Here is a 21,690-nt window from a genome sequence, read left to right as displayed (position 1 = left end):
CAGTATAACGCAAGTATATTCCTCTTAAAGGACTTGCTTAGCAAACTAATATATCTTTCAATATAAACTGCATTCATAAAAAACAGCTGCAGAAAAAGTATATAGTATACTTGCTGTAAACTCATAACCATTATGATAAAGCTCAATTCTAAGATGGTATGTATTGCTGCTTCAATCACAACATGAATCTAAGCAGTTTAGGTTTCTAGTATGAAATTTGCTATAAAATTTTTACTATTTAACATTGAGCTGAAGTGCTGCAAGTTAATAAATAATAACTAGCCAACTTAGTTGATTAATTTGCCTGACTCAAACATAAGAGAAACGTATTTCTCAGGTACCTTTCCAGGCCCTAACTGCCCCCAAACACACAAATGGTTTTCTTCTCAAGCACTTGACATAATCTTTTTGTACCAGTGTAATCAGCACCATTTCTCGGAATTTAATAACTCTAAATATAGAAAATCAGTTATTGCACAAGTTCAAAAGAAACATGCTCAGTCCCATCTATCACAGTTTGATTGTAAACAGGATTTTCAAAGTGAAAAGTACTAATCACATCAGTTCTGAAATACATGTAATAAGAAAATGTTAAAATATTTTAGATAAGCAAATCATGTTTAACTCTTAAATTTAATGGAAATTTAATAATTCTTACTATGCTGATGAAAAACCTTCAGAAGATCAGAGCAACCATAATGGAAATGTTCATTCATATAGCAAAGAAATATGTATAGAACAACTAGGTAACAATTACCTTTTCCAGCAACAAATTAAATACATCACAATGCTTTGTTTCTTGTCATTGGTTTTGGCGATTATGTGAATTATGGTCTTGTGGAATACTTGAAATATGAAGCTATACTCTTTAATACATAATTTATGCCTACGCACCATTGAATTACTGAAAACAGAGAAATAAAAATAATTCACGCCAATAATAATTCAACCACATGATGATATTTATAAGACTTTGTTCACAGCTAAAATACCATAACTCACAATTCTGATCAATTAATGACACTCAGTAAGTGTGAAAATGTGTATTCTTTTAGACATAATACACATACACAGAAAAGAGTCTCCATTGTTTATCTTGATAATTACATGGTTATTATCCTTTTATTCTAGCATAGGTTTTTGGGGACAAAATGTAATATAAGGATCTAAATGGAAGAAAAATTATCTGATACAATACGGCATATATCTTTGCACAGATTACTGGAGCTAAATATCCATGCTATTACAAAGAAGAGAAGATATCCTGATTGACTGTGTGAATGTAGAATTTTATTTAACTACTATTCAATACCATGACAAATATAGTAGGCAAACAAAGATTATTTTTTCTGACAGCCAATATTATATTTAGTAATATGGTTATACAATTTAAAAAGTCAACTGAAATATCTTTCTTTTCACTGTTTTTTTGACAAATATTTACCTTCCAGGTGAGGTTGTGAGCTTTTGTGCTTAATACATACCACAACTCCAAATTGCTCTGGCTCACAAAGGTCATCATATTCATTCTTAAGCTGTGCCAATTCATTGAGTACCTTCTGCTCGGGAAGATGTTTTATAAGGTTCTAAGAAGAATAGAAGTATAAAAGTTCAGAATTTTAGTATTAGAATTTTAAAGCCTATGACAACAATTTCAAAACTAATTAATTAGTATAAGTTTCTTTCTGTGATTTTGTACAGTATCAGTGTATTCTTCACTTCCATTTCATCTAAAAATTGAATTTCTAAATATGAACTATAATAAAATATAGAAACATAAATCTATTTGCTTTCTATGTATTATAGTGCATAAATGTTAAATAAAAATATTATATAGGAATATATGACATTATAAAATTGTGGAACCTTCCAGATCTTAAATACCTAAAATATCTTTAATTTTGAATCTTTGTCACAAAATTAATCTAAAATTTAAAAAATGTAGAATTAGCTCATGTACCAATACTAAGAGAAAATATCAATTCTATTATTCAGTTTACAAATCTGCTGCCTTCTTCAATGTTGTAAACCACACCTGGCATGTAAAAAAAACCTTTCATTATGTCTGTGTTTAAGTGTAGAGAGGATTACTACTTTAAATGGAGAATCAAGGAAAAGTGACAGAATATTATATATTATCAAGTTTTAAGCTTGATATGAATTGAATGTTTATGGTCTTCTAAAATAAACATGTTGAAATCTGTTCCCCAATTTGATGGCATTTGGATGTAGGCCTTTGGTAACAAATTGGGATATGAGAGTACAACCTTCATATATAGATTTACTGGCCTCTTAAGAAATGTTACAGTTAGCTTTCTCTGTTCCTACCATGACTTCCTGACTGTAAGGATACAGTCAGATACCAGAAATCTGCCACTTGGAAGTGAGCTTTCATTAGGACTCAACCATGCTGGCACCCTGAGTGAATTTAAACTTCCAAATTAATTAGAAAAAAATTACTGTTGAATATAAGATCGCACTCTCTAATACTTAGTATAGACTGAAATAAGATAATGAGAAATAGAATAAAAATTGAAACATTTGTAACGTAGCTGATAATGGTCAGCAGTATTTTTTTTAATCATTGTGTTACCTTGACACTAACATATGGGAACTCCTATGGAATTTTCAGAGATATGTAAAGAGAAGAATGCAGAAAACAAAGAATAAAGAAAATTGAATGGACCCAAAATGGCACAGAAATATGCCCTAGAGATTGGTTTCTCTATCAAGTCAACCATTGAACTACAAAGAGTGACTGGAATAAATTGTTTCAGAACTCTAGAATCTGATAGGATGCTTGCAATAATAAGAAGTGTGGCTGATAAAAGAATGTGTTGAAATGCAAATTTCAATGATACAAAAAGAAATAAATGTTTGTAAAAGTCATTTGGAAAATTCACCTATGAATGGCCACAAACATGAATAAACAAGAATGAGCAACCTGTGAAGAAACGTGGAATCAGATTTCTAGAGTTATGATTTATAATACTCAGAATATCCTGTGTTCAACATGCAAAGAAACAGAAAGTTTGGGCTCACGTGAAGAAGAAAAATCTAGAAAAAATTACACATGAAGAAACTCAGACATTGAAGTTACTAGTAAAAGTATTGATTTAATATGACCCAATATTATATTATAGGTTATATATAAATTATATTATAGATAATGAAATTAGAAAAGTAACAAAAGATAAGGTTAAGAATATCAATAGATTATAAAAAAGAATAAAATAATTATGTACGGGAGAGAAACATATAACTAAAATAACAAACATATTAGATGTATTTGGCAGCCGGTTTAAGCAGGTGGAAGAAATGATCAGTGAACTTGATGATAAAAAAATGGAGATAAAGAAGCAAAAAAGAATCGAAAAAAATGAAGACCCTGAGGGCACCTGGGAGAATCAGAAAGCAAATCAATATAAACCATCACAGATTTTCCAGAATTAAGAAAGTTAGAAAAATAGAATATTTGAAAAACAGAAACTAACACTTCTAAAATCTGGAGAAAGGCATTAATATATATATACACTCAAGAACCTCATCAACATTGAATAGGACAAACTCAAAGGGATTAAAGGGATTAACACTAAGACACATTTTAGTTAAATTTTTCAAAAATAAACTAAGAAGTTTTAGATAAGTAAAAGACAAATTACATGTCACATAAAAGGGATCTTCACTAGGTTGAATATGTGATTTAAGGTTGTATGCTACTGAAGTCAAGCTGAAATAATTAAAACTAGCTTTATTTATAAGTAATTTTCAAGGTAAAAACTGAGAGAATAACTGGAATAATAAAAAAGTGGAATCAATATGGTAGATTAAAGACATAATGATACAGAAAAGAACATAGTAAGGAAAAAACAAGTGACAAAAATGTAAGAGATATAGAAAATAGCTACATTTGAACAAAAGCCATTACTCTTAAATAATTCAATTATAAATTGATTACAGACTCTAAAAGAGCTCACTTTACAGAACAAAATACAAAATGGTCCATCTATATAACCTGTATAAAAAATTCAATTTAGATCGAAAGACATAAAAAAGTGTGTGGGGGATAGTCCATGTAAATAGAAGTAAAAGGGTAGCTGAGGTTGCTATATTGTTGAGACAAAATAGTCTGTATGTTAATAAAAAAGTAAAGAAAAACAGAAAAGAACAGTTAATTCATTATAAAGGCATAATGATTATAAAATTATAAAACATGCTCTCCTAGGGCCAGTCCTGTTTATACTTCAATTATACGATAATCACCCCTTGAATATGGACTGAGATTAAATTAAAGGCTTTTCTTGGTCACCAGTTGACAAGTGGCAGAGTATGGGACTTCTAAACCTCTTTAATAGACTTAGTATTCATCATAATAAGTCTGTTCATTCATATATGCTACTGAAATATACAGTTCCTCATAATAAGGCATCTTATTTGCATATGCTATGCTTCTGTTTCACTGGAGAACCATGACTAATACACCCAGGTATACACACAAAGAAACTGAAAATGCATACTGTATACAAATGTTCATAGGAACATTAGCCATCATGTAGAAGATGGAAATACAACGATCAACAGATGAACTGAAAAAATGTTATATATATATATATATATATATATATATATATATATGAATCTTGAATAAGATTATTTGTCTGAATGAAGTTTTGATACATGAAACAATAAGAATAAACCTTGAAAATATTTTGTCTAGTGAAATAAGATAGACACAAACATGAAAACATTATATCAATTCCATTTTAGTGAGACAAAAAGAGGTTAATGGGAGCTAGGGAAAAAGAGTAGAGAGTTATTCCTTCCTAGGAATAAAGTTCTTCAGGGAAATGGAAAGAGCTCTGGAAATAATGGTGATAGTGATGACTACAAACAAAATGTAAATGTGCTTAATGCCACTTCTTTGTTCACTTTAAAATGGATAAAACGGTAAATTTTATGCTTTATACGTTCTACATTATTTAAGAGGGGTAAACAAAAGGTAGCTTAAGTTACGCAGAAAAACAAGTGCATGATACCCCAATGTAAGTGATCTTTTATTTTGCAGACTATCTTTTTTCCCCTCCCACTTACGTTTTTCTTCTATTAAGATCTAGACCAGCAATGGCACTCATCCAACCAATAAAACTCAAATTTAACAATGTTGTGTCCTTTGACTTAAAAGAAATACAGAATATGAATAAAATTACACATACATATGTTGAAATGAAATTAGTCATACCCATATTTTGTTTGAGTGATGTTTTGTCTTACAAAATAAAAAATTAAGTAATTTACAAGGCATTATTTTCAATTTTTTTAAAAAAAATTTTGATGCACGGAAATTACTCAATTTTTAAAAATCCTCTGTTAGTGTGTTTTTTGTAAAGTATGTTAAGAGAAAGGCTCACTTTGGAAATATAAGTAATTTTCATTATATAATAAAACTACATTATAAAGATTCAGAACATTATTAAAATTATGAAAATTCAATTGAATATATTTAAAACTCCATATTTTAACTTTTCAAGTTTTAACTGTGAAAATACGTGCTGCAAAATGAATTGAACCTAAAATAGAATTTTTGTTCAGAATGTGAAATATTCTGCTGTTACTTTATTCCACTTTAAACTATAGATAATCTGTTAACTCATCTCCTGAATGTAAGTTCCAACAGTAGAGGTGAAATATCATTTTTTTTCTGTTTATATGAAATAGCTAACACATTGAGTGGGCTTGAATATAGTTTAAATCTGTTATCATACTACAAATGATGATTAGGATAAAACTCCTTCAAATGTGTGGCAGATACAAACTACAATTTTAGTATATATTGGTTCAATGAATTCACTACTTGTAGAATCCCATGTTCAAGATAGTCACTGTAGTCAACACTTTAAAATATCTTATTTTTTCATATACATGGTAAACTAGTATAACATTGGAGAAATAATATACTTCTTGGCCACAAATAGCTCAAGAGAATAGGAAGGATGAGAAAAAATTGAGGAGAGATATAACAGTACTCATTTGCCTTCAATCTTTTTCGCCTAACTCATCAAAAGCATATCAATAGAGAAAATGAGAGGAAAATGTAGGGGTTCGAGGCATAGTTGAGACTGATATATACAGTCTTATGAATCAGCCTGCAGTATATTTATGTGCATGACTGAAGAGCCTTCTTGGAGAGAAATCTCTAAAATAAGGGAAACCAGTAGCAAGCAAACAGACAAAGTTTGTAAAAAAGAATGAAATCTGAAAAGGGTTGAGCTGATTCTGGATACAGAATACTGTATTTCCTGAATGTGTCTCCAGGATTAGCTTATGTAATCAAGTGTATTAAGAAAAGGAAAGGGGCAAGGGTGGCTCAAAGACAGAGTGCTTGCCTAGCAAGGATGAGGCCCTGATTTGATTTCAACACAATAAACAAACATAGGAAAGAGGAAGACACTTTATTCTATAAATTCCACTGAACAGCCCACATCATTGACAACTACATCTTTAGTACACCCCTAGCTGTGGCCCATGGGAAATTCTTTTCTTTGCCTAGACATACTTGTCCCAAGCAGAGGAGTTCAAAGAGAAAACTAAGAAAATTACCTGCAGCTGCTACATGGAGGCAGCCAATATTTATTTGGAGAATGTGCAAGCAATTCCCTGAGCTCCTTTGAAACATGTAACATAAGAGTTTCTAAAAAGAACTAGAATCCTGTATAGGAACCAACTACAAAAGTTAGGAAAAAACAGGCAAACTGATATGGATCAGACTGGTATTTTAGAAGTCATATTATGCAAGGACTTTGTATTTTAAAAAAATAAAATAGGGCTTGAATTTAGTGCTTCATTGACATTACAACTACTTCTGTAAATAAGTTGCAAACGTGAGTTGATAGGTCAGCTACCCTATATATACACTAGTGAAAAGCTATTCATAGAAGCAGAAGTTAGAAACCATAATTTTTTTATTACAGCAGATTGTGACCCATTGTGAGTTTCCTGTGAAGTTCAAAAGCATAAGCACTTGTACTGCTCCCTTTTTTAACTTTCTGCTTACTACCAAACAATCTTCCCACCATACTTCAGAGTTTGTTTAAAAGATAAATTCTGGGTTAGTATGAAAGTTTTATCCTAGAAAATGTCAGTGAGTTGACAAGCATGTACAAAACAACAAAGGAGGAAGCAGTAACTGTATCACCATGTGTGAAGGTTTTATTTCATCTTTATGCAATCACAAATTCACTTTCTGATAACTGTCAGTAATATCTGAAGGAATTTCACTTAACAAACCACAGACTTTTAAACTCTATAAAGCTCCCCAAATTTTATTTATTTTAAATGCTAAGTGCATACTTAAAGGTTAGTTAAGTGAAATTATTGAACTGTAATGCCTTTTGTCAAAATGTAACTTTTCTTTTGTTGTCTGATATCTTATCAAGTCATTTTAGTAGTAAGAGAGTTAAGTTCACTCTGATTATGTGTATCCTTTCCCTCACAAATGAAATGGAGGTGAATATGTTTTTCTAAAAACAATAATGCATTCAGATAGGTAGATAGGTACATAGATAGGTAGGAAGACAGACATGTATCATATTAATTTGCAAAGCAAATATTTGTTAAACACAGGTAAGAAATGTTTCCCCTAAAGTCTTGGGTAAGTATCATTTTAATACATCTCTCCTTTATTTGGTTTCATAAGAAAACTAAGCTCCTTAAATATAATAAGCTTGCCACATTTTTCATAATTTCTTAAGATTGAAATGTATAGGCATGTGTGTGTGTGTTATGTAGTTATGGTTCTTACATCTTACTGGTGTCTTAGTATTCTTTCCTTTGAGCACAATTTGATGCCAGAGCCTGGTTTTATACTAATTTTGTGTTTTATCCATCTATGCAGCCTATCTGGAATGGCTTACCTTTTATGTGATTCTTACATTAGCCACTAAACCTTCTGCTCTCAGGAAAATGACAAGCCCAATATACTCCTGTTTATACAGTGAAAACACAATCAACATATAAGAGACAGTATTATTTTGATATATATTTTATGTCAAGTAGTGATAGCCCAGTTATTTATCTTTGACCTGAAATTCTTAACATTTCTATAATTCTTAGAGGCCAAAAATCTCCATACTAAAGTATGTTAAAATGATAAATGGCTAGAGCATTCACAGAGACTTTTACAATTCAATACATGAAGCCACTGTTTCAAAAAAAAATTAGATGATAAAAGGAGGCAAAAGCATTGAAGATGTGGTAAAAAAAATTCGGAGCCATGAAGTGTAATAATTGTGTTTTGTGTCTTAAAAAAACCAGGCTTTTATAAGTTTTTCACCTATTTAATCTTTAACTTGTTCCAGTAAGGATAAGTTTCTTATAGAAATTATTCAAAATTCTGAGGCTAAAATTTCAGAATATACTCAGTGCCTTACCCTTTCAGCATCAATACCCTGGCCAAATGAATAACTCCAGCTCTCACAATGATTACTTATCATCAAATTCAATGCTTCTAAAAGACATTCCAACCCAGATGTACCATCAAGAATTCAAGTGTTGCGCTAGCTCATGGGAAGGATGAATTAGCTTCAGGCTCTTCTTTTAGACACATTAGGGCTTCCACAGATTCACAGGGATTATTAGCTGGTTTCTCCTCCAGGGCCCTGTATGGACTGTGCTGACTCACAGGAAGGGTTCAAATGCAACAAATATTAAGAACTCTTCCTCACTGACTCCTCATCCCTATCTCTTGTCAGCTTCCCCTAATGGTCCCATCCTGCCAACAGGCTTGGCCTACACACAATCTCCAAAGCTTTCAAACAATTACAGCACCAGCTTTGAAAATTATTCTGGCAAAATCTCTTTCAGGTTCAACACTCACTTTACATTGCATAGCCATAAATCTGGGCTAAGGCATTCAAATTATATTTAAATATCTCCTAATTTAATTTAAATTAAGTTATTCAAACTGTCCTACCTCTGTAGTAAATGGATTAATGGAAAATCTATCTATCTGCTAGAATTATAAAAGGAAATATTGAAATTCAACTGTTGCTGATATCATGATCCTGGTGGCACCCTACATTAATTTATGTGATGCAAAATAGACTACTATATAAATATGAAAACTTTTCCTTTGATGAAAAATTTTATTTATACTATGAAATAGACAAACACTGAACATATGCAATCATGTCATCTTCTGGAACAACATCATCATCATCATTATTCTCCAAGCCCCAAATTCTGGTCTGAATTTCTTGTAATTCCATTTCCTGAAAATGTTGTCCCTAATCTCCCATGTACAGCAACAGAGCTCTCGTTAAATGATCAATTTGTGTTTATGTAGCTAGCGCATAATGAATTTGCAGCACAGCTGTCAGTGATTTTAACATTAACACTTCACTCAGGGTAGGCTTAACAAACTGTCCCTTAACTCAATTGTTAATTTAAGACTCATGAGATAAGACTATCAAAAAAAAAAAAAAGAAAAGAATGATGACAGTTAAGAATGATGGTCTACAGCACAACGGAAAATAGCAGGCAGAATAATTCTGAAAATGTTTATCTCGCACGTTGCCATTAACTACCTCTGTTACAACACATGACATACTGAATTATGAAGAGTCACATTAGCCACAACCATGTGACTTCCTTATTGGGAGCACATGTTATTTGTACATTATTTATATATTCCAATTGCTCATTTGGCAATAAATACTGAGTTCATCTATTTACATAGATGTTTGCCTCAGTCTAAGATGCTGACTTTGGTTATTTAAAAATAAGTACAATAGTATCATATTATATTGTCAATATTATTTATATTTATTATATTATTATTTGCAACACACCTATTAATTGTGTCTAACAATCTTAACCTGGGTTTAATTTCAGGTTAGGGCTTCTCTTCCAATTAGGTTTTCTTTGCAGGAAAACAGAAAACCCATTTTCTTTACTCATTTATGTATTAATGGACATACAGGTTACTTCCAAGATTTGTTTTAATATTAATTCTACTGCTATAAACATAGGTGTTCATGCATCACCATAACATGATATCTTTAGCTTTTTAAAGAATATGTGTAGAAGGGGAGTTTTTCTAGTTGAATTTTGTCTGGACATTTGAAACCATGTAGTTCTATGCAGAACACAAAGCTTGCTATACCAAGAGAATGATCACATAGCAAAATGAAAGACAGTACAATAAATGTTACTACCCATATGCAAATTCAAAAGTAAAAATACATCTATGTCTTAAAAAACAATCCATAAAAAAACCTAATTTTGTGTCCATATTCAAGATAATAAAATCAAGTAAATAATTTTAATTAAATCAAAAGATTTCTAATAGAAACTGCCATATATAACAATTAACTTTCATTAAGTATTTACCTTTCTAATTTCATTTAAGTTATACATGCTGGCATCTAAAATAAAGATAAAAGCATCCCTTCAATTAAAGAAATACAAATCAAAATTAAGCATGTATAATATCCTGGACTTTTTAACACATCAAGCATCTACGCCAAACTGAAACAGTCTTTTTTTAACTTCGCAAAACCAATGTTTGGCATCTGCAGGTCATAAGATACAGTAATCTGAATATTGTTAGACCCATAATAGTGTAGTATATCTCCCAATTTCCCAAAAAATAGAGATGCTTTAGTAAAGATTTTTGCTTCCAGCAACATAGCTGAGTATTTACCAAGGAAGCATTAATGTACTGAACACGTAAAATACTAGACTCAATTTTTTTTTTTTTTTTTTTTTTTTGGTGACAGGGATCGAACTCATGACCTCGCACTTACCAGGCAGGCAATTAAGCCACTGAGCTAAATCTCCAGCCCCAGACTCAATTATTTTTAAAAATTTTTAGATAAAAGCTAACAAGAATTTTTTAAAAAATCATTATTTGCACTCTTAATTCTAAAATGGAAAAAACAACAAAAAGAAACCTCTAATCCAGAAACACCAAACACTGTATGCCAAGACAGAATTAGAATTAGATAGCAATTTCCAGTTGTTCTAACAGGCTTCAAGTATAGAATAATATAAGAAGCCTAAACCTTTCACGAAATGAGATACTAAATTAAATTACTATGTACTAGAACTGCAAAAGCACAATGTGAAAGGAAAGGCTTATCTTGGAGAAAAAGAAAGAAAACAGTAAGTAAATAGTTTTGTTTGCTTTTCCTTTGACTCTAGGAAAAAGGGGTAAAAGTTTCTTGCTGTAAACTTCTAACTATAAGGTTTCCCTCACAGATTTTGGTTCAGAATTAAAAGTACTTAGTTGTTAGTTTTCTAAGAATTTACACTGATTATTCTCTGGCAATAATTTGTGTAAATTTGGAAGAAAGAAAGTAAACTCCAGAGTCAAACTACTTTCAAAAGAATGATTTAGCAATCTTTAGTTTACAGTTAAAATGGTGGTAACACAGATGCAAAATATAGTAGAACCAACAAAAATAAGTAACAGGTCTAAACCTATAAAAACCAAAGATATAATATTTCCACAAAGCAAATCTCTTAATATAAAAAGTATAATAAATGAACTTAGAAATTCATTGGATGCGTTAATCAGAAGATTAGGCACAAGTAAAACACTTTTCAACTGGAAGACATTAGAAAAAATAATCCAATGGATAAAATAAGACTTTTTTTAAAAAAAATGTGACACCTTAATTATGCTCTATTAGATTTTATTTACTCTTTCAGTGCCTCACACTAGTAAGGCAATATGTTGTTTACACATGCAAGTCTTATTTTTTAATTTATGAGAGTGGTATCTAATTGCATCCTTTTGCCTATAAAAGCCTCATCATTCTTTACAGCCAAGTAGTATTCCATTATATAAAAATATCACGTCTGAAATCTGGGTATTACAAATTGTGCAGCTATAAACATCAGTGCATATGATGTGGTATGATGTTTTCAATTCTTCTGGGAAAATACCAAGAAGGAGAATAGCTGGGTCAAATGGAAACTCTAATACTAGTATTGAAGACATAAAGTAAAAGGGAAGAAAACTATTCAAAGGAACATTATATTGATTGATCAATCTTGCATGCCGGGCAGCCACAGCAATTATTTTGATGATAACAATTATATAACCAACATTGTAAAATTCCTATCATCTTGTTTTGAAATCCTATATTGCCATTGTTTTTTTGTTGTCATTTTGTTTTCTTATTGTTTCTTAATTGTTTGCTTCTTGATTTTTTTCTGTTTGTTTCTCTTTAAAATTAAAAAAGAACACATTATTTTGGGTTATATATCACATTTTAAATCTATAATAAAATATTAAAATTATGCTTTGTTATAGTAGGCAAAAGTTCATAGGAGACTACAAAGCATATTAAAATGGCTGATTTTTTCAAAATTGAAAAAAAATGTTTAAGTTCATGTTCAGGATAAACAAACAGATATATAAAAGATATCCATGAAAACACATCAACAGGCAACTATAGGGTACAAAGCAAGAGAGGAGCATTAAAACATAGAGAGACTACAAGGATAACTCACAGAGAATGTAAGTTTAGATCACAGCACATTTAACTCAATATGGTGAAATAATTTCTTTAACAGAACAAAGAGGAAATAAATAGCATTCTGGAATAACATGCCTAGGGAGGAGAGGTGATATAAGTAATCACAAAACCAATTTTATTCTAACCAGAACATCATTAAAAATATTTCAAAAAGGATTCTTTTGGTAAAAAATGAAAGGATGCTAGAGAGTTCTGTCAAACAAGAATGAAGGTATATTAATAAGTTATGCAAGTGGAAAAATCCAAGCAAATAATGTTTGGTTATACAAACAAATGTTATACAAACAAAAATAATATTTAATTTCATAAGCTAAAATTTAAATAGAATAGTATAAAGTAAAGGTTGTCATTTCTTCAGGAAACTATGAAAAGTTTTTGTAAAATATGAAAAAGTTAAATTACCCCACTATAATATGTACTTTCAAATAAACACTCTGTCAGAATTTTTATTACTGTTATTAGAATTTGCCAACCTGATAGTTTACGTTACTGATTGAAAGAACATAATCAAGGTATTGCTAAAAATCAAACAGATGGATGATTTCCACTATTTTATATCAACTCACATCATAATTATATAGTTACAGGAATATGTGAAATTGGTTTAAGGATAGACAAATGGGTCAATCTATCCAAATAAGAAATTTCAGAAGTAGAATCATGCATGCTTGGAAACTGGATATATGACAGAGGCAATATTGTAAAAATTAGAAAAAAAAAGAGGTTATTTAATAAATATTAGGAAATAATTATTCATAAATTAAAAATAAATTTGATTTGCTCCTCATTACCTACAAAAAATTCAATCCATAGATAGATTAAGATTTTAAGGATAAAATCTTTTAGATAAAACTTTTAGAGGAAAATATAAGGATAACACTTTTATGATCTCACATAAGAAGAAAATCCAATTTCTTATATCAGATAGAAAAACACAAATAAGAATGCTAAAGGGGCTGTAGCGAAGAAGGAACCCTTTTCCAATGTTAGTGAGAGTGTGGACAGGCAAAATTACTATGGACATCAATCAGTATGAAGATGCCTCATAAAACTAGGATAAGAGATCCCATTCGACCAAGCTATATCCCATTCTGAGTATCTCCAACAGAAGAATTAAAAACGACATACTACAGTGATATATGTACACCCATGTTTAGAGTAGTGCCATTTGTAATAGCTAAATTTTGGAAAGAACCCAAGTGCCCATCAACTAGCAATGGACAAAAAAGTTGCAGTGGTATTATACAGCGGAGTACTACTCAGCTCTAAAGGATATGCTTGAGACCTTTATAGTCACATGGATGCAACTTGAGACCATGCTCATAAGTGAAATAAATCAGACTTGAAATGTAAATATTCTATTATTTTCCTAGTGTAAGGAGCTAAAAGAGGAAATAAAATCCAAAATGAACAACAGATATTATGAAATGGGAAGAAACTGCAAAAGGAAAAATAAACAGGAATGACGGATAGAAGAAAAGAAGCAAGGGAAAAGGAAAAATAAACATATACACATATTATACACACAAAACAGTTAAGATAGTTATACTACTAATGTGTAGCTCAAGATTGAAAATAGTGGTTTCTACTAAGCACACATGGTAACAAAGGACTTTCACAGGTACTAATAAGGTGGGCATAAAGGATTACACATTATTAATGCTGTTCTTTGAATTGTAGAAACATAATTTAATATTAGAGCATTCCAAAACATCTCTTGCAAAATCTAATTCAATCTTCTCTCCTTAGACATTCTTAATATTCTGAGAGAGCTGCCTTACAACTTCATAGTTTCAGACTTAGACTATTTGTCTTGTTCAATTCAATATAAATTTCTTTTGATAAGCCAATCAGGAATATTCATCAGCTGGTCATCATCACATAGACAATAATCCTTCTTGTTTGCCAAGTACAGATCCACCCCTCAGTTTGATATTCTTCTGAAAACTAAGCAATAATCCTAAATGTTTAAACTTGTCTACATCAAGCCTGATTTTGAGCTTATTTTTTTAAGGAAAAGTCATTTTTGTGTACATTTTCTAAATATCTCATACATATTTTAATGGAGAATTCTTAATCATGTTTAAAGGGAATGATAAGATACAATCAGGTAATCTTGAACAAACTTTACTCTTAGGTATTCATTTGTACTATGAATAGAGGGAAGTTAGCTAAATAAACACTGAACAAATCCTATAATACATTACAAATCTAGTTTTGTTTGACATATTTCCCCCTCAAGGCAGTATTCAAATTATCTATGAAAATAACTCAAAAAAGCATATAAGGCATTGGATTTCTAACAAATATTAAGCCAATATTAATCTTCATTGTGATCTCAAAAATTGATTTTTTTAACAATATTCACCAAGCAAATTTTTCTGCTGCTATACCATCAAATGCAAAACAATAGGGATAAATTATATGTAGATATGATTTGGAATATATGCCAACAGCAAATTATAGAAAAACGCAGAAGATTAATTGATATACACAAGATACTTTTTCAATATAAGGTGAAATTTTTTAATTGCATGACTGGATTTACGGTGATAAAGAATAAATCATCATTTTGTGAAATCCTGCCTATATTTCAGATATAGTCTCGTTTCAAATAGTGAATACTATGTGATGCTGAACTCTGTAATCAGCTAGCTACTCAACCTCTGAAACCCTACCCACTTAATGACAAACTGTTAGTCCTTCCAAGTAGATCTAGGCAAAAGATCAAATGAGAGATGTCCAGGTGTTCAGGATCTACAAGATGCCTAGTGACTATTTCAGTGCTCCCTAAGTAAATTCAGTCCTCTGCTGAACCAATGACTACTGCCCAAAGAGAAAGAAGAGCTTCATACTACATCCATTCTCCTTAGTATCTGTTTTCTATACTATCTCAAATAGACTTTATAGTTTAAAACAAACAAAAGCTTCTCTTTCTGTGATGCTATTCATCACCAACAGAAAGATTATTTTAATCATGGTACATCATGTTTTTATTTTTAAAATTATATAAAAGATGACACTTACAGAAACTCAACCTAATGGCTGTCCTTTTGAATTCAATATGACAAATACATTGTTTGGCTATACTTAAGTTAATGGAGGCTACCTGTTGGAATAACCATACCCCAGAAATAAGCAGGGATTCTATATGATGGTGAACTCTGCAATCAGCTAGCTACCCATCCTGAGGTGTAGACAAACTGTAAAGGTACAAACAGAACCTTCACAAAAGTCAACTATGACAGAAATATTTAGAAATGGCAGAAATACATATCATTAATCATTACTATGGAAATATTGTTTGATATGATATGGAATATTTATTCTTACTTTCATAAGGGACCTTTCATTCAATAACGGAGGCTGGGAAGTTCCTACAATTCCCACAAATACTTGAAAGAATATATAACAAGGTAGGGGAAACCCATAAATCTGCCAGAATACTTAGCATACTCATTCAATATGACTTGGTAGGGCCAGGGATATAGTGCAGTGGCAGAGCACCTTCCTAGAAAGTGCACGATTGTGAGTTCAATCCCTAGTAACAACAACAAAAAAAAAGGCCTGATAAGTGCCAGGCTAGTAATTCCAAAGTATAAATTTTAAAATACTATCAAATTATGTGACATAATAGCTATCATACAAACAGAATACTATATCATAACTTTGAAAAATTCCAAAAGACCTAAAAGGAATGGCCAAAACAATGATTATGATATAGTAAAAATACCGCCAGCATCATATTCAAAGGCCATTTTCAAAAATCACTCCAGAAAGTTATGAATAAGAGTGGAAACGAGCAGATGAAGAATGATTAAAAAAAAAAAAACTTCATTCTGGCCAAGGAAGTAGTGAATATTTATATCAAAGGGTAAGCAGGCTTTCATTTGTATTCCAAAAGACATAAATGATACTTAAGGACATGCAAAAGCAAAGGAAGAAGTAAAGGCAAGTCATTTGCAGCATGTCAAGAAGGTTCAGATGAAAATTTGAGAAATTCATGAAATGTTTCAAATAAGTCATATATCCATATATCCAAGAAGAAGCAAAACAGATAGCGATCCGAACTAGTGTACTTTAGGAAGAAAATAAGTTACTGAGGGGAAAAAGAAAACATAATTGAATCAGGCAAAATGCAAGAAATTACAGGTAGTTTTCAGACAAAATGGAAACAATGATAGTAGCATTATTATTAAAGGCATGAAGGATTAGTATATCCCTATGCAAATAGGAGATACAAGTGTACATATAATAAGCCTTCAATGAAAGAATCAGTAACAATTCATCATGAATAGGGTTGAGCCTCAGAAACCTAAAAGAAAAAGAATAAAAATCCAGAGGATAAGGCAAGCCTTTATTTAGGAGAAAAGACAAAAACATTAATTTTACTGAAGATACTTATTCAAGTAATAGTTGATATTTCAATAGAGACTTAATGATTTCAGACAAATGACTAGAAAAGGTACACTGTCAGAATTGAAACATATCCACGACACTCACTACTCTACTTGTTTAGCATTTTACAGTTAGGAAGAATTTTAAGAGGTGCACATATTCAGTTTTCATAACAACCCATTTTATAAATATATATTTTGTATGTTCTTTAGGTAAGACATTTGAGTTTGAAAGAAGGAAAGTGATTTACAAAGAACAAATAGGAAATAATTGATTGAAATCCTAAACAAATGTTTTTGTTTCCTCCATTATACTAAAAGTCAAAGTTTAAGTATAAATTGAAGAAAAGAAACTATAAGGAAACTACTGGAAATTACTCATTGAACTCAAGGAAGAAGCTCAGACATCTTATTTTTTTTTTTTCTGAAAGGAACAAACTTTTCAACTACTCAAACGTATCCATTAAATAGAAGCTATAAAATAAAGATGAAAACATCTGTTATTTATTCATAAAGGTACAGGATTTTGTTCTATTAAATAGTTCTGTTACTCTAAATACTTCATATGGGATGAAATAGTAGTAGTCTTATTAACTGAACTGCATTTTCATTTTACTAAAATGATGCTTATTAATGCAGGAAAAGGAATCCAAAATTTCTTATGTTTCATTAATTAAAATTAAATCTTTATTTCTTGGCAATTAATTACATATGTGTTTCACAATACAAACAATAATGAATTTCAATGAAGATATTTATAATGTCTTCTAATGCTGGAAGAAGATATTTTAAATGATATCTTAATTTCTACTCTATTTCTAATGATAAACTTTGTATAGAATTATTTCTTTTATGGTTACGTTGATTCACATCCAAATATACATTCAACATACTTGCCCAACCATATACCACAGTTTGCAAAAATATACATCCAACAATTTTTTAATCAATAAACTCAGTATCATAGGACCTTATGTGTGATCCCAGATTAGCTGTGTCGTATACTTTGACTTACTTAAATAATTTTTAAAATATTTTAAATTCTCGGGTGCTGGCTTCTAGACCACCAGTGACATCCAGGTAGCCAGAAGCCACTCTGTGTGATTTAAAGCCCACAACAACGATCCCTCATTAGCTGTACAGTCACAGGACTTAGCTCAGAACCAGGTGGGGTCTCATCTAGCATTCCCAAATAGTCCAGGACCTGTGGCACTTCACTTGAGTCCTGGTTGGGCACCACCCAGTGACCTCCAAGTAGCCAGGAGCCGCTAAATGTGAGCAGAAGCCAGCCACAGAAAACTCTACTTCACTGTACAACTACAAGTCATTGCTCAAAATCAGGTAGAGCCATTCTACGAGACCCAAAAATCAGGGAGATTTAGTGTGCCACATGGTGTGAGCTGAAGGGCATCCCAGTGTAATTGGATTACTATTCATCATTAGTATGTCACTACAAACCTGGCAGGGCCCTGCCCAGTAAACTCAAGCAACTGAGGAACTTAGGTGAGCCATGTGGGGAGTGCTGAAGACCCACTCAGTGCATGCTCCCCCAGCTGGGGAGCCATTTAGTGCCAAAAGGGAATCAGGGAATACAGGCAAATGACAAAATGAAAGAGCAAAATGCAATCTCAAGCCTCCAGCCCATCCGAAACAAGTATAGGAGACATGAACACAGAATAAAGCATAAGCCATACACCTAAAACATCTGAAATAATAGCAACTGAACTAAAGAAGCAATTGCATACAGGTTTACAGGAACACAGCTCAGAAATAATCTCCCAGTAAAAGAAGAAAATGATAAACATAATGAAAGAAATGCTGCAGACATGTAAAGAAGCGATGGTTAAAAAATTGAGGAGCACTGCAAAAAGATGAAAACCTTGCATGAACAATGTAAGAAAGCAATAGAATGCATGAAACAGATTCAAGGTGATACGTAGGAAGTCAAAATTCCCATCAAACCTGGGAAAACTGCATGAATGAATGTAAACACAGACGTTCAGGCCTAGAAGACAAGATTGCAGCTAGTGAACAAGTAAGGAAAGATTTTTTTTAAAATACCAATGAATCAGAAAATAACAATTCAACACTTAGAGGGTGATGCAAAGAAAAATAATATAAGATTGTTAGCTATAACCAAAAAAGAAAGTGACAATGCAAATGATATCAAAAGACTATTTACAGAAATAATAGCAGAAAATTTCTCAAACATGGGGAAAGAAACTGATACAGATAACTGAAGCACATAGAACTCTAAATATATATAACAAGAATAAATCTACACTCCAGATACAGTAATCAGCATCCAGAAATTCAACATAAGAACAGAATACTAAAAGCTGTTAGTAAAGAGATAGATTACCTATAAAGAAAAGCCAATCAGACTCACAGGACCATAGACTAGGCAAAAGAACATGCTCAAGTAAATGCAAAGGAACTGAAATTCCGCAATGCATATTATTGAATCATAGTGCTGTAACACTGAAAAGTAATGACAAAACAAACTGAAAAAAAATCCAGAAACACATGGAAATTAAATAATACATCCAGAACAATCAATGGGTCACAGAAGAAATTAAAGAAGGAATAAAACAATATCTACAAGCAAATGAAAATATAAATACAACTTAATGGAATCTGTGGGATAAACTGAAGGCAATCCTCAGTGGCAAATTTATTGCAGGGAACTCCCACATCAAGAAAACCTTAATTTAAAAAAAAGAAAATAAAAAACTCAAATTCATGCAATAAGAATTATAAGGGTAAAATCACTACAGACCCTGTGGAAATACAGAAGATCAGCAATACCTACACTGAAACCTTTACTCTCATAGGTTCATAACACAGCAGAAATGGACAGATTCCTAGAAATATATGAGTTTCCAAAACTGAATCAAGTAGACATAAAACTGCTGAATAATACAATTTCAATTAATGAAACTTGAAAGTGTAACTAAAACCCTGCCAACAAAGAAAGTCCAGGTCCTAATGAATTCACAGCTGAATTCTACAAGAAATTCTAGGATGACTTAATACCAACACTCCTCAAACTCTTCAATGAAATTGAAAAGCAAGCAATTCTCGCTAACTCATTCCTAGAAGCAAGTATTACCCTAATACCAAAAACAGAAAAAGACACAACCAAAAAAGAGAACTACAGGACCAGCTCCCTGATGAACTTAGAAGCAAAAATCCTCAATAAAATAGTATCAAACACAATTCAGCAAGTCATCAAGAGAAGCAAAGATAAGCATCACATGATTATTTAAATAGATGTAGAAAAAGCTTTTGATGAAGTCCAACACTCACTCATGATAAGAACCCTAAGGAAAATTAGAATAGATGGTCTCTACCTCAATCTGACAAAAGCTATCTATGACAAACCAACATCCAGCATCACATTAAGTAGCCAAAAAATTAAAGCTTTTCCTCTAAGGAACAAGACAAAGTTGTCCAGTATCACCACTCCTATTCCACATAGTACTGGAAATATGAGCTAGAATAATTAGAAAACAGGGACAAATAAAAGGAATCATGATAGACAAAGAAGAGTTTAAACTATCTTTATTTGCAGATGATAGGATATGATACATAGAAAACCTCACAACTCCATTGAAAGACTTCTAGACCAAATTCAAAAATGTAGCTGGATACAAAGTCAACACTCAAAAATCAATAGTATTCCTGTACACAAACAACAAACCCACTAAAAGGGAAATAAGAGAAACCACATCCTTTACAATTGCAACAAAATAAATAAATAAATAAAATACTTAGGTATCAATATAACAAGGGAAATAAAGATCTATTCAGGGAAAACTTCAGTACTCCGAAAAAAGAACTTGCAGAAGATCTCAGAAAGTGGAAAGTCATTACTTGTTCATGGATAGGAACACACACTGTGAAAAGGCCATTCTATCAAAATTGTTATATAGGTTTAATGCAATTCCAATCAAAATACCATTAGCAAACCAAACAGGTCTAGAGAAATAATTCCTAAAATTCATCTGAAAGCAGAACAGACCTAGAATCGCAAAAGTAATTTGGGGAAACAAAGGCAAGACAAGAAGACTCACTATCCCTGACTTAAAAGTTATACTACAAAGCTGCTATGCTAAAATCAGCAGGATATAGGAATGAAATCAGACTTGAAGATTAATAGAATAGATTAGAAGATACAACCACAATTGTAAACACACTCAGCCACCTTATCTTTGACAAAGGAGTCAAACATACTTGCTAGAATAAAGAAAGCCTTTTTAATAAGTGATGCTAGAAAAAGAGGCTTTCCTTAATAAGTGATGCTAGAAAAAGAGGCTTTCCATATCCAACAATCTACAAATAGACTCATGACTGGATGATAAGAACTATGCGCTAAACTAAAGTCGAAATGGATCAAAAAATCTAGATATTAAAACAGAAACACTAAAACTGATAGAAGACAAAGTAGATAGAAATCTTGAGCAGTAGGCAGAGAATTCATGCACAAAAATCAAACTGATGGGAAGTACTTTCCAGAATCAACAACTAGGATCTTTTCTTATTAAAAAGTTTTTGTATATCAAAACAAATCTGCAACAGAATTTGAAAAGAAAACCTACAAATTGGGAAAAAAATTTAGTCAATTGTCCCTCAGATATAGAACTTCTATCTAGAACATATAAAGAATTTAAAAATATAAGCCCTCAAAATTCAAAGGTCCAATCTAAAAATGGGCATCTGAGACGACTAAACACTTCTCAGATGAAGAA

General features: G+C 31.5%; 1 protein-coding gene across 7 annotated transcripts in view; it reads right to left on the bottom strand.

The window, feature by feature from the left end:
* The window catches only part of Diaph2 (diaphanous related formin 2), an 875,814-nt gene that overhangs the window by 472,147 nt on the left and 381,977 nt on the right, over positions 1 to 21,690 (bottom strand). For all 7 annotated transcript variants that reach the window (XM_063245551.1, XM_063245550.1, XM_063245546.1 and 4 more), the window contains one exon: positions 1,485 to 1,586. In XM_063245551.1, coding sequence (XP_063101621.1) covers positions 1,485 to 1,586 — 102 coding nt within the window. The remainder of the gene's footprint in view (positions 1 to 1,484; positions 1,587 to 21,690) is intronic.

This window comes from Cavia porcellus, unplaced genomic scaffold, assembly GCF_034190915.1.
Source record: "Cavia porcellus strain 051 isolate PalLab524CR breed Dunkin Hartley unplaced genomic scaffold, mCavPor4.1 scaffold_3, whole genome shotgun sequence".
Lineage (NCBI taxonomy): Eukaryota > Metazoa > Chordata > Mammalia > Rodentia > Caviidae > Cavia > Cavia porcellus.
The sequence above is the reverse complement of the archived record's forward strand: the minus strand, read 5'-3'. Positions and strand labels throughout refer to the sequence as shown.